This window comes from Mesocricetus auratus, unplaced genomic scaffold (genome assembly GCF_017639785.1).
Source record: "Mesocricetus auratus isolate SY011 unplaced genomic scaffold, BCM_Maur_2.0 Super-Scaffold_4256, whole genome shotgun sequence".
NCBI lineage: Eukaryota > Metazoa > Chordata > Mammalia > Rodentia > Cricetidae > Mesocricetus > Mesocricetus auratus.
The window spans coordinates 113,059,857-113,072,962 of NW_024429182.1; the positions used below are offsets into that span (position 1 = coordinate 113,059,857).

Sequence of the window (13,106 nt, forward strand, 5' to 3'; positions counted from 1 at the left end):
CCGATTTCCAGAGGGGAGGGGAAGAGGTGTGCAGCCACATGTTTGCTGAGGGCAAAGGGTTGCATCTCAGTCCTTCCTGTTTTGGGTTACAGTGAGGCCCAAGCTCACAGTCAGCATCGACACCAATGTAAACAGCACCATCCTGAACCTGGTAGACAATGTGCAGTCCTGGAGGCCTGGAGACACCCTGGTCATCGCCAGCACTGACTACTCCATGTACCAGGCCGAAGAGTTCCAAGTGCTCACCTGCAAAGCTTGTGCCTCTACGCAGGTCAGGGTGGCAGGTAGGCACCTCACTTCTGCCCAGGCTGCATGAATCTGGACACTGTAGACTTCAAGTGAAAGGAGATCTGTGTCTATGAGCTACTCTCAGAATGGCGTGTAACAGAAACACGATGAGATTCTCATTGCAAGCATTTGTTTCGTTTTGATGCATCTATACCTTGTCCAGGCAGGCAGCCGAACTGATGTCTGAAATAAATTCACTTAAGAAGAAATGGTTATTTTGGCTCATGGTTTTGGAAGCTTCAGTTCATGTTTGTTAGCTCTGTTGTTCAAGGCAAGAACTAGTGGTGGAGGGAGTTTCTAATCTCATGGCCTCCAGGAAACAAACAGAGGAAGCTGCTGGAATCCCAGTATCCCCTTCAAGGACATGTGCCTAGTGATCTAACTTCTTCCCACTAGGCTGGCCCTAATAGCATCACATGCTCATGGCAAACCTTTATGTAACTCATGGGCCTTGGGGACACTATCATAGCCCTAGCCTTAAGCTTCTCTAGGCTGAGCATAGCTCCAGAATGGAAGCCAGACTTGGATTGACTCCATATTATTCATAGTCTTCCCCAGACACATTCTTCTCATGACAGAGGTTGAATGTTCCTATAGAGGCGGGGGTAGAATGGAGAATTTCTAAGACCTGGGTTTAGAACTGGCTCACACTGGATATACTAGCTTATGTCTAGAATTCTAGAACTTGGGAGACCAGGGAAAGGGGACAGAATTGCTGTGAATATGAGGCCTGCCTGGGATACATAGTGAATTTCAGGCAATCCTGAACTTCAAGGTAATACCTTATTTCAAAACAAAAGAAAAAATGAACTCAGAAAAATTAAACAAACTGTCTCACTCTGATAACACAGTGTGCCAGGTCAGTACAGAGCAGAGCCCGCGGTCAAGCTCAACATGAATGACTAGAAAAGTCAATTTTTCTCACTGAGATAGAAATGATAGAATGGACATTTGTTTGAAAACAATTTAGTCAACCTCAATACTTTAATTTCCCTCTTTCTATAGCTTTTGAGTTTTCTTTGTTCTTCTCCCAAATCTTAATTTACATGCCCTATATTATGTTTTGTGATATTACCAGAATCACAGATTGTTAGAGAATAAAAGAGACTGTCTTAGTTAATGTTCTATTGCTGTGAAGTGACACCATGACCATGAAAACTCTTATAAAGGAAAGCATTGCATTGGGGGCTGGCTTACAGTTCAGAGGTTTAGTCCCTTATTGTCATGGTTGGAAGCATGACGTGCATAGGCAGACATGGTGCTGGAGAAGTAGTTGCAAGTTCTATTATCTGGGTTGGCAGACCACAGGAAGAGAGAAAGACACTGGGCTCAGATCAAGCATTTGAAATCCCAAGGCCCACCCCAGTGACACACTTCCTCAAACAAGGCCACACCCACTCCAACAAGGCCACACCTCCGATTGCTTCTCAAATAGTGCCACTCTCTAATGACCAAGCCATCAAATATTTGTGCCTATGAGAGTCATTCCTATCTGAACCACCACAGAGACCTTAAATACAATGTTGGTGAATTGCTCCTGGAAAATATGTATGTATTTCTTTGAGTTGTAAACAGCAGAATCCAAGTTGACTATCTGAAACAAGAATGGAATTGATTGACAGGCTGTTCACATCAGAGAAACAAATTAGATACTAAAGAACTAAGCTGCAAAGGACTCATAGCAGGGCATCTTTGAGGGTCTGGGCAGCAGGAGGCAGTGGGCAGCATCTCTGTCTTTAGGAAACACGTTGAGTCCGTGGGGCAACATGCTACCAGCCACTGTCCAGGGAGAGGGCATTTGACTGGGCTGGTGACCTCTCTGAGAGATCAGGACCTTCATCAGCAATCCTTAGACTGCCCCCAAGTCAATAAAGTATCATTTCTTAAAGGAAAACCAGAGTGACCTGTCAGAAGGGAGGAGACTCAATAATGTTCAGACTATCACATGTTATTACCTGGGGAAGTTTCTCAATCTTGATGAGAAAATTGAGCACTGAGAACACATATGCAGTATATTTCGAATGCCTAGTATTTTAAAAATAAACCTTTAGAAACTAAAAATCAAAACAATCTTTTTTGACTGGTTGGGAGGAGCCTCATTTTAGTGAAGTGAGAAGCCATGATGGAGTTCTGTCTCCTGAGTTTGTTCTTGGGGAAAGTAGGCCCTGTTGTTTCAGGAATGCCAACGCACCAATTCTAGGACGAGTTTCTGCAAAGTACACACTTTTAGTGAGATGCTAATTTAGGGGTATGACTAGGGAAAGAGAAAGAGGTAGCAGTGGGCAGGTCAAGTCTAGATGAAGAGAAGTTTGCAAGGTAAGGGATCCCCTGTTTAAATGATAAGGTTGGAGGCCCTGCATTGTTCAAGAAAGGCTTTGGGGCACCTTATAAGTAAGTCCAGATCAACCTGATACCCAAGAGAAAGAAATGAAGTGGAAAAAAATCTGGGTGGTAAAAATCTAAGTCACAAAGTGGAATAAACAGGTAGGCAGAAATGGCTGACATAAGCCATAAAAGTTATCTCCAAGCTTCCTGGCAGCCAGAGCAGAGGAACTATCTGTATTCAGGAAAAGGACTATAGGGTCACCATCTCTTAGCTAAGCTTGAGAAGTTTACCTCACAGTCATCATCTACAGAATACAGCACAGCATCATGAACTCGACACTATGCAAATATGCTCTGGGTGGGGCCATTTGCAGTTTGACTCCTAATATTAGAAGGGGGTGAGATAATGAGCATATTCTGTAAGCACATTTTGCAAAAGGCATTTTTGGCTTTGTCTTGTTTGGCAGAGGCAAAAAAAAAGTACAAACTCTGGAATCAGGCAACTGATTGTTGGCTGTGTCCCCGTTTGTAGTGATAAGGTCTCACTAATATGGCCCAGGATGGCCCCAGCTCACAATCCTGCCTCCATCTCCCAAGTGTTAGGATCACTGTGCCATGACACCTAACTTGCTGCAATTGCTATTAACATATGCTACCATAATTCTTTTTATTCTTCTTATGTGTATGTGTGTTTAGTGTGCATATGTGTATGCGTGTTCTCACGTGTTTGGGCACGAATGGGGGATGGGCATGTATGTGTGTGCTGGCCCAAGGTTCATATTGGGAGTCATCCTCTTTCATTCTCCTGCTTATTTGCTGGGTAGTCTCTCAACTGAACCCAGAGCTTGCTGACACAGCCAGTCTCACCAGCTAGCTCCTTCCAAGGATCTCCAGCCTCCACCTTCTGAGCCCTGGAATTATAGGGAGCTGCTACACCCAACCAGCATTTACATAGGTTAGGGAACTGAACTGAGTCTCCACACATTTGGCAAGTGCTTTGACCTTGGAACCCTCTCCACAGCCCTAACTATAGTTTAGTAGCTAGTCCTCAGTATGGGAAGGATGGAAGGAGCATGGCTGATTGCAAATGGTTGGACCTTGTATGCTTCAGTTTGCCATCCCTGCCATTTGGGACCTGTAGGTACATGATATTGTAGAGGACAAAACAACATATATCATCACTATTAAGCAAGAATCTGGGGCAGCCTGAAGTTATCTTCTGGAGATCTCCATGGCTCCAGGTGTGGGAGTCACATCTATAGATGATAGTGCACCTTCCTCCCCAATGATGGGCTGACACCCTAGAGTCTAGCTTTGTGGGGACAGAAAGAAGAATGGAACATCTTATTATCTACTTACCCAGCAGCTCCTGAGCACACGACATGTGCCAGGCAGTTGCACCAGCCTTTTGGGTGCCGTGGTGAGCAAGAAGGCCACCACTCTATATCCCCAGGAAAGCTGCATCCCAGCAGGGAGAATGTCATCCATCAAAGCGCCTTAAAAATAGGACTCCAGCCACAATAATTACAAAAGAAGGATGTGGGAGAAGCTGGGCACAGGGAGAAGGGGTTCAGCTCAGCTGGAGTAGGTGTGGTGCTTTCCCTGAGTAATTCAAGATTAGGCAAGGAGCTGAACAGAGATGACAAGGTAGCTAGGAAAGAGAAGTGGTCCAGCCATGAGAAGGACAGGGAGACTACAGGGGAGACCATGAGAGCTCCTAGGACTGCAGAGAGGAGAGCAGGCTGGACAACCAGAAGCTTTACTTGAGGCACATGAAGCCACTCAAGTCTATGAGTCTTCTGGGTGTCCTCTAGCAAGGAAGAACTTCCCATGTCTGCATCTATAGGAGGACACTTAGGTGATTGTCAATGGGACAGTGCATGGTAGACAGCCCCCCTGGGATATCAGGTGCCCCTTTGGCAGGTCATTTAAACTGATGTCACTTCTTGTGGCTCCAAAAAGCATGTAGCTATCTAGGATGGGGGAAAGCCTGACTTCCAGCCTTTCTGGAAATAGAAGTAGGAATTCCCCTAGGCCTGGGCAGACTAGACCTCATCTGAACCCCAAGGTAGAGCATCTTAAGGTCCATAGAGGAGATCTCACTTTGAGCAGGTCCCAAAGGGGCAGCTGTGGATGCCAAAGTAACTCTGAGATTGAAGGACCCATGAGATGCCAGACTCACACAGCAGAGATTCGGGGGTTCATGTCGAGGGCTACTGTTCCTGACAGCATGTTACTGACACAACCAACAACTCATGAATGTGCCCAGGTTGGACCAAGAGTGTCAGGGGGCTTTTTGGGGGACCAAGTTCCAAAGGATGAAAGTGTGAGTGGAAACTGCTAGACTTCCTCCCTGATGCCCCTAAGTCCCTTGCTTTAGCATGGAAGGATTCTGCTTCTGCCTCACCCCAGCCTCACACTGCCTGTTTGTTAGGAGTGGACAGTCCACTCTGCTTAGAAGCAAGCTTTGTGTCCCCATGGAAACAGCTCCTTCTGCTAAGTAGTGTCACAAAAGCCCCAGGTGGGGACAAGTATGCATGCATATCTGTCTGTCCGTTTGTCTGTCCTGAGCAGACACCCACTGTTCCCTGCCCCAAAGTCCACTCTCTGCTCTCCATCCACCACTAACACCTGCCCATCCCTTTCTCCTCCCTCCTACTGCATTCTGCTCGGCTCACCTCCTCAGTCTGACTGTACAGAGGGACACACTCTTCTTGGATCCTCCTTCCTTCTAATTCCAGAAAACAACCCTCTCTGCATTTTAAGTGTTGGCTGATGTGAAACAGATGGGGGAGATAATGTGCTGGAAATACACGAATCATTTAAAAATTTTTTTCAAAATTTTGCCAACTGCAGTGTGATTCCCAACACCTCTTGATGTGGCCATGACAGTTGAAATCTCCCCCTTGGGTTTTTGCCTCCCTTTTCATTGTCACTTCCCCATTTTGCCTTATAAACACCTCCATCTTTTTAGCTATTGCCACCTGGAATGAGTGCCATTTCCCATGATAGTCCCAGGACTTTACAGGTTCTCCTGACCCTTCTCTAGAAGGCTCTCAGCTTCTGGGGGTTCTTGTTTTATATGGGAAGCAGAAGAGGAGACTGAGGTTGTAGAAATCAAATATCAAAGTCCCTGATCTCCAATATGGCAGTCACCAGCCACAGGTGGGTGCTTCAACTTAATTGAAGTTGAATATTTCAGCCTGTTCCTTACAGGAGACCGATTTTAAGTGTGAAAGCCACATGAGCTTAATGGCTCCCATGTTGAATCCATTGTCACAAGATGTCCTTGTGGGTGGTGCTAGTGTAGACTAAGCAAGCTAGTGTCTTTCAAACTTCCAGCTTGAGTATAAGAAGGACAGTTCACTTCCCCTGACTCTCTGGGCTCGATTGTGTTTAATCTACAAGTGTGTGTGTGTGTGTGTGTGTGTGTGTGTGTGTGTGTGTGTGTGTGTGTGTGTGTGTCCTAGAGAAAGTTTTTGGGTGTTTGTGGTTTATTCGTCTCTTGGTCTTGTGGTGTCTTATTCTGTGCTTGTCCTTCAGAGGTTTTTAGAGTATGGTATTGGGGTGCCTTTGGATAAACCCAGAAAAATACCAATGTTTAGAGTCTTCTCTGACCCAGGTCTGCCTCCCCTTTCCTAGTGGGCCCAATGCTCTTTTAAATCATTTGGGATAATTCTGACCTGGTGAGCCTGCTGGGAGAAAGAGGGTAGGAGAACCCCACATCATGAAGGGAAGAAAGGTATCGGGTACACTACTTCCCTGGGATTCTGGGACTGCTGTAGGGAGCGGCCTGTGAAAGTGACATGGAGAGATAAGTGGCCTCACTGTGGACACTGATAAGGAGCCATGCACCAGGGAAGGCAGCTGTGACTGTTAAATTCCCACAGTTCTCCGTAGGACCTGCATTTCCTCAGTGCATGGGAGTCTGACAAACACAGCCTTCTATCTACCTGAAGTGCTTCATGCCCTGCTTCCCCGTGAACAAAGAAAGCTCTGAAACCAGCTGTTCATCAGTTCCTGTCACTGGTGGAGCTCTGGACACAATAGCCCTGACAGCTGCAAGTGTCATTTCTGTCACACTGGCCTCCAACCATGTGCCCAGGGCTGTTTAAGCACATTTTATGGATTAACTCACTTAATGATCTAGCTACCTTTTGGGATGTGAGCTATTGTGATCTCTGTGTCATACACGAAGGGCCCAAGGTTCAGGGGGCTTAAACCGTAGGCTCCAGGACTCTTCTGTAAAGGGAGTCAGACAGCCTGGCTCAGAGCCATGTGGGGAACGACCGACTGTCTTGGGTAGAGGCAACCAGGTGAATGGTAACTCTGAGAGTCAGATGGCGAAGGCCCTGAGAAGACAAGACCAGCCAGCACAGTGGGAACTAAAGAGGATGTGCAGGGATAAAAGCAGTGAGCCTGCCAGGGGCCAGGGTGTCTGCTCCTTCCACCTTGGACTATTAGATGAAGCAGGGCTCGTGTGGCTGAGCCAGTAGCTCGTAGTACCACCTATTCCCCAAACACGGAGGCCCTCTGGGGACATCTTCTGGGAAGCCAGCTCTACGCTGTACCTCTCAGGGCCCAGTGAGACACCCATCACTTGCCTTGACCCTTTCATAGGCCGTGGCAGTCAATTCTAGACCCCTCACACAACTGTCTTGCTTGGTTGAAAAAAATTTCTTGACAGTTTCTCTGGGCACTGTGAGCACCACTGTCCTTTGGGGTATCCACTAGGGAAGATTAGCCCTGGATCCAGTGTGGCTAGAGGCGTGGGACTCTACCAGATGCTCTTGGGGACAGATACCCAGCTTTGTAAGAAGGTCCAGTCTCTGCATGTTGAGCTGAGGTTGCTTGGGAGAGCAGAAAGAAGAGCAGAGGTTCTCCACTAACAAGGAAAAGAGAGAGGGGGATGTATCCAGACAGAAGTAGGCATGTAAGTGCCCCCCTCCCTGGCAAGATGCATGTGAACACTCTGCAGGGTCTGCAGACTGCCATGCAGGTCTGACACATGTGAAGGTCAGGATGGAGATCTGTCGGACAGACCTCTTCCCTCTGGGAAACTCTGAACCAGCCAGAGTAGACCAGCAGGGCACTCTGGGAGGGGCTCGCAGCCCTGTGACCTAGGACAGTGTGATCTGGAAAAGAAGGAACAGTAGTGAGAGGGTGGTTGTTCAGTCCTTGAAGAGACACCACAGGAGTGTGTGTCACAAAAAGGAAAAGTACACAGAGATACAGTGACCTGCACAGCCCTCCAAGCCAGGTATCCAAGCACAGAGTCAAGGGTATGTGGGAAATAAGTAGGTTCTAGAAAGAGGGACCTCGCTTCCTCTATGAAGCATCATCCTGAAGCCTCATGAGAAAGGTGGCTGTGCTGGAGACGCCCAGGTCCACAGCACTCCCTCAGCCCCAGAACCAGTGGTAAAGAGAAACAGCTTCTCTATTGTACCGGCGACAGTCACGTCCCCCACATTCTGCTCCAGGCTCACCTATATCTAACTTCCATATCTTCATAAGGTGATTTTTAAAAAAAACCCAGCTTACAGATGGCAGAAAACTCTCCATAACTGAACACCACACTTAGAGATGACCTCAATCAACTTCTGGAACGTCTCTTTCTGAATGTGAGTCTCTTTCCTTTTCAGTCACCAGGCAGGCTCCATGTTTCTTCTGTCTGGCTTTCTGAAGCCAGTGTCCCTCAGAAGCCACACATACCACTTTCAGACACAGGCACTGCCCTTACTTGTGAAGGCCTCGGAACCAACGGGCAGGGGGGTCAACCAGGGATAGAAGCATAATGTCCAGAGGACCTTTAAGCAGTAAAGACACATGGCCTGTGACCTAAATCAAAAGTTATAGTGGGTTCAGAGAGGAAGAGGCCCAGCATCCTATACTTAACTTGTTTCCAGTTACCTCCTCTAGTGATGTCAGACTGTGTGTATAACTGTTGGAAGGTGGTAAAGCCTAATGGAAGGCTTAAGTTCATCAGAGATATGTTCTAGAAGAAGACTGTGGGATGCTGGTCTCTTCCTTTCTCTGTTTCATTACTGTCCACAAAGTAAATGGACTTCCTGGGCCATATGCAAGCACCATGAGATGTGTCATCACAGTCACAAGCAACACAGCCCTCATAGCCCACTTGAAACATGTGAAACCGTGCACTGAGATAAACCTCTCTTCTTTCTAGATTGACTCATCCCAGGCATTAATTATAGTCACAGAAAGCTGACTAACACTCTGCCTGAGACTCTTAAGGACTCTGTGGCAGGCTGAATCTGAGCTGTGATCCTTAGTTCCTATGAATATTGCCTCACATGCCAATAAGGACTTAGTAATCTGGGCTATATTAAAGTTCTGGAAATGGAAGAGTGTCCTGGGTTATGTGGGTGGGTCCAATCTAACTACAAAGGTTATTAGATAAGAGGGATTAAAGGAGATGAGAGAGGAGAAAGCAGTGGGGGATGACAGCAGCAGACAGAACAATGGAAGGTAGGAGGGGGGTCACAAACCCAGGAGTACAGGCAGCCGCTGGAATCTGAAAAGGCCTGGGAACAGTTTCTAGGTGGCACCTTCTTAAGCAAGCAGCACTGCCAACACCTTAACTGACCCCAGGACATCAGTTTCGGACATCTAACCTCTAGGACCATAAAAAAATCAACCCGTGGCATGTCACACTGCTTCAAATAATAAAAACACTATCTCACCGAGTCTGCAGAATTCTAAAACCATAGGCTTCCTCAGCAATTTTGCCAGGCCCCTAGATGTGTGCCAGGTGAAGGGGAGAGCAGGGGTCAGCTCTTCCTGTGGACGAGAAAGCAGAGGAAAGCCGCTGCGGCGGGCATCGCTAATTTTAACCATGGCCTTCGCACACGAGCACTCGTGGACCAAAGCAAGGGCTTCCTTGATCAAGTCAAGGTCAGCGTGAAAGCCAAGTGGTGTAGGTGGTGTGGTTTGGGCTGGAAGTCCACATGGGAGAGTAGTGTTCTTTGTAATTGCATCCTCAAGCGACACGGAAAATAACCACTGTCAACCATCTTAGTAACCAGCCTGTCTTAAGCTGTGTTTTCTGCACAGATAGAGGGAGAGGAGAAGTGAGGGTAATACTAAGAGAATTTGGCTAGAAAGGGGGTGAGGAAGCAGGAAGGAGAGAGTGGACAGAGAGTGGTCAAGGATTCAGACCACACAGGACAGAAACTGGAAGGAGTGTGGGAGGGTGTTTGGTTTGTGAGATTTTTCTCAAGGATAGCAGGGCCTGGGGAAGCTTGAGGGTAGAGAGCAGAAACGCAGATGAGGAATGAGATGGCTGGACTGGGAAGGACTGGCAGCTGGAGTCAACGCCTCCAGAATGAGCCACAGGACAGGCCTAGGATCCATGGACAGGGAGAGAGCCTCCTCTGTGGGATGAAGTCAGCACAAACTTTGTGAATGTGGCATGGGATGCGGCCAGGATCCATGGGCAGGGAGAGAGCCTCCTCTGCAGCATGAAGTCAGCACAAAGCAGGGTGCAAGTTCCTCCCACTGCCCTGTGTGGAACCACAAGGGCCTGTGTACAAGCCTACAAGGCTGCTGAGAGTAGAGCATGGGTTTGCCCTGCCCTGAAGTGGAAGTGGGGTCCTGAAAGGGAGAAGGTTCCTTTTATACTAAGGATTGCAGCTAGAGGACAGCAACAATAGAAACTCTGAGAGTGACTCCCTCCCTCCCTCCCTCCCTCCCCCCCCCTCTCTCCTTTGCCATCTCTAAGCCATGACTTTCCTATGGTTGCGGTGGTTCCTCATGTGGATGAGGTTGGCCCACCAGGCTGGAGAGCAAGAGAGGCAACTCAAGGTTACACCTGGCACTTCTACACAGATCCTATGGCCACGCCTTACTGTAGGGACATGGGGAGGCATAGCTCCACTGGGAAGCCCTCTGTCAGAGTCTAGCTTGGAAAATCAGAAGAGTGAATGTTCTTGGACAAGTAGCCACATCTGTGGTGGTCTTAAGACCTAAGCACGAGTAACTCTGAACTGTATAGCCCCTCTCCTAGGCATGTGACTATACCTACCTGAGCTCTGTTCATCATGGGAATGAGGCCCACGGGCCCCACCATGAATGAGGGCCTAGTGAAGAGCAAGCTACAGCTGTGGGAACACAGGATGGGAACAGAGTGGGCATGCTCCACCTGCCGTTCTGCTTCCTCACCCCTCTTGTGCCCTAGGGAAGCCGCAGTACCTACATATCGGGGAGGAGATTGATGGTGTGGACATGCGGGCTGAGGTTGGGCTGCTGACTCGGAACATCGTGGTGATGGGAGAGATGGAGGACCAATGCTACCCCTACAGCAGCCACATCTGTGACTTCTTTGACTTTGATACCTTTGGGGGACACATCAAGGTAGGAATCTGACTGGCTGAGGCTCTTAGCCCTATGGGAGGGTACTCAAGATTCTAGCTGTGGACAGAGACTCAGGAGGGAAAGGGATGGTGAAGCAGGGGTAGCAATAGACGCACACCCTTAGGAGATGTCTACCGACCAATGATAGGCAACTGTACCTGTCGGAGACGAACTCACAGATCTATTTGCCTTTGCCTCCTGAGCGCTGGAATTAAAGGCGTGTGTCAACACTGCTCACTGAGTAATGATTCTTTTCAATAATGTAAACAAAGAGGTCGATGAAAGGAAACTGAGAGTTCACAACCAGAGCTCCACTGACCATTTAAGTGTGGAGAGTCTTGTGGTACAGATCCACGTCTTTAGGAATTCTAGACTCTCCAGTCCCTAGTCTGTGGATACTTCCTGGCTATTGTCACTATGTACCTGAGAACATAGTGAGATCCAGAGAAAACAGTAGTTCTCTGTCACACAAGCTACCGCAGTCCCTCCCAATCTGGAGAGTGGTCCTGAGTCCCCATGTCCCCCAACCCCTGAAGCCCAAACTCAGCTCAGATTCATTCTCAACACAGCTCTCCAGGCACTGGCTGCTGGACTAGTGTTCCAGTTGATACCCGAATCTCGGAGAAATAAAATGGTCTCATATCAAGCTCCAGCTCCTCTGGTAGAAGCTGGTGGAACCTGCTTCTGACTTGTGTCTTTCTAGACTGTGCTGCCGAGCTCCTGGATTGCATGCATCGTCTGGCCAAGCAGTTTCCCTGAGCACATCCAGGAGCAGCCCTGTGCTGTGACCCCCTGCCACTTACATGCATGTTCCCAGAGCAGAGGCTCAGCGCCCCTTTCCTTCCCAGGAGAAAGTTTCACCCAGTGAACAATGATACCCTGAAGTCCCCCACTCCCCAGCACTCCTACCACATGTTTTCTGCCACACACACACACACACACACACACACACACACACACACACACACACACACACCACTCCCTAATGGTTTTAGGATTATTCCTTCCTCATTGGGTGGCTACAGAGATGGTAAAGGAAGATCAAAGCAAGTCTAGCTATTGTCCTGGGCACTTCCGATCCCAAGAGTCCGTTATTCTGCAGCATCTTGTAAACCCTTGCTGGACTCCCCTAGTGTAAGAAGGGTTGGGCACCCTCATCCACGTGAACAGAGCCTCTCTGATTTATTGGGTACTCAGGAGGTACTCGTGACAAAGCACTGGGAAGGAAATACCCCTGTCCTCTGGGGATGCAGGCATCAGTTAGGGCAATCGGGTGCCTTGGGGCTCTTTTAACTTTCACTCTCCTGTTGCAGTTTGCTCTGGGGTTTAAAGCTGCCCACTTGGAGGGCGTGGAGCTAAAGTACATGGGGCAGCAGCTGGTGGGCCAGTACCCAATTCACTTCCACCTGGCTGGAGACTTGGATGAACAGGGAGGCTATGACCCACCTACGTACATCAGGGACCTCTCCATCCACCACACATTCTCCCGCTGCGTCACTGTCCATGGCTCCAATGGCCTGTTGGTAAGTGCCTGCTGGAAGGGTATTCTGTCTACAGACTTAGGCCCTGGGGGGAAGGGAGATCTTGTGCTGTGCTTTCTCACCTACTTCCGGTGTGAACTTGGCCAGCCGAAGCCCTCCTGCGAGCCCTGCAGAACAGTGTTACCTTTCAGTTTGCTTGGGTAGAGGATGAGAGTGAGACATTCCTGGCTGTGTCATCCTAGCAGCCCATCTCCAGAGCAGGAAGTCCGGTATTGCCACAGAACAGGCTGGCTTTAGGGAACTGAGCAAGCATAGGGGACACTCACCAGGACAGCATGCGGGGCCAACAGTGAGATTCAGGCTCCTGGAGCTGGCAGGGGGCCATCCCCAGGAGTCTGGGTTAATTCAGTTAGGTGAGAGAATCAAGAGACTTATGGTAGGAAAGGGAAGACAGTGAGTTAAGGCATCCCCATCCCTCAGATCTGGCCTGGAACAATTAGATGAGTCCATGGTATCCACAGTAGAGTCAGGGCCTTAGAGCAGAACCCTGAACAGTTTTGCCCAACCAACAAATCTATGCAACTCTGTAAGCTAAGACTTCCTCCTGCCCAGCTCCCAGGAAAGTCAGCTGCCAAATTGGGA

The 13,106-nt window shown here is 48.6% G+C and overlaps 1 protein-coding gene across 3 annotated transcripts in view; it reads left to right on the forward strand.

The window, feature by feature from the left end:
• The window catches only part of LOC101840294 (cell migration inducing hyaluronidase 1), a 150,339-nt gene that overhangs the window by 99,737 nt on the left and 37,496 nt on the right, over positions 1-13,106 (forward strand). For all 3 annotated transcript variants that reach the window (XM_040729076.1, XM_040729074.1, XM_005077854.4), the window contains exons 11-13: positions 93-284; positions 10,808-10,983; positions 12,297-12,506. In XM_040729076.1, coding sequence (XP_040585010.1) covers positions 93-284; positions 10,808-10,983; positions 12,297-12,506 — 578 coding nt within the window. The remainder of the gene's footprint in view (positions 1-92; positions 285-10,807; positions 10,984-12,296; positions 12,507-13,106) is intronic.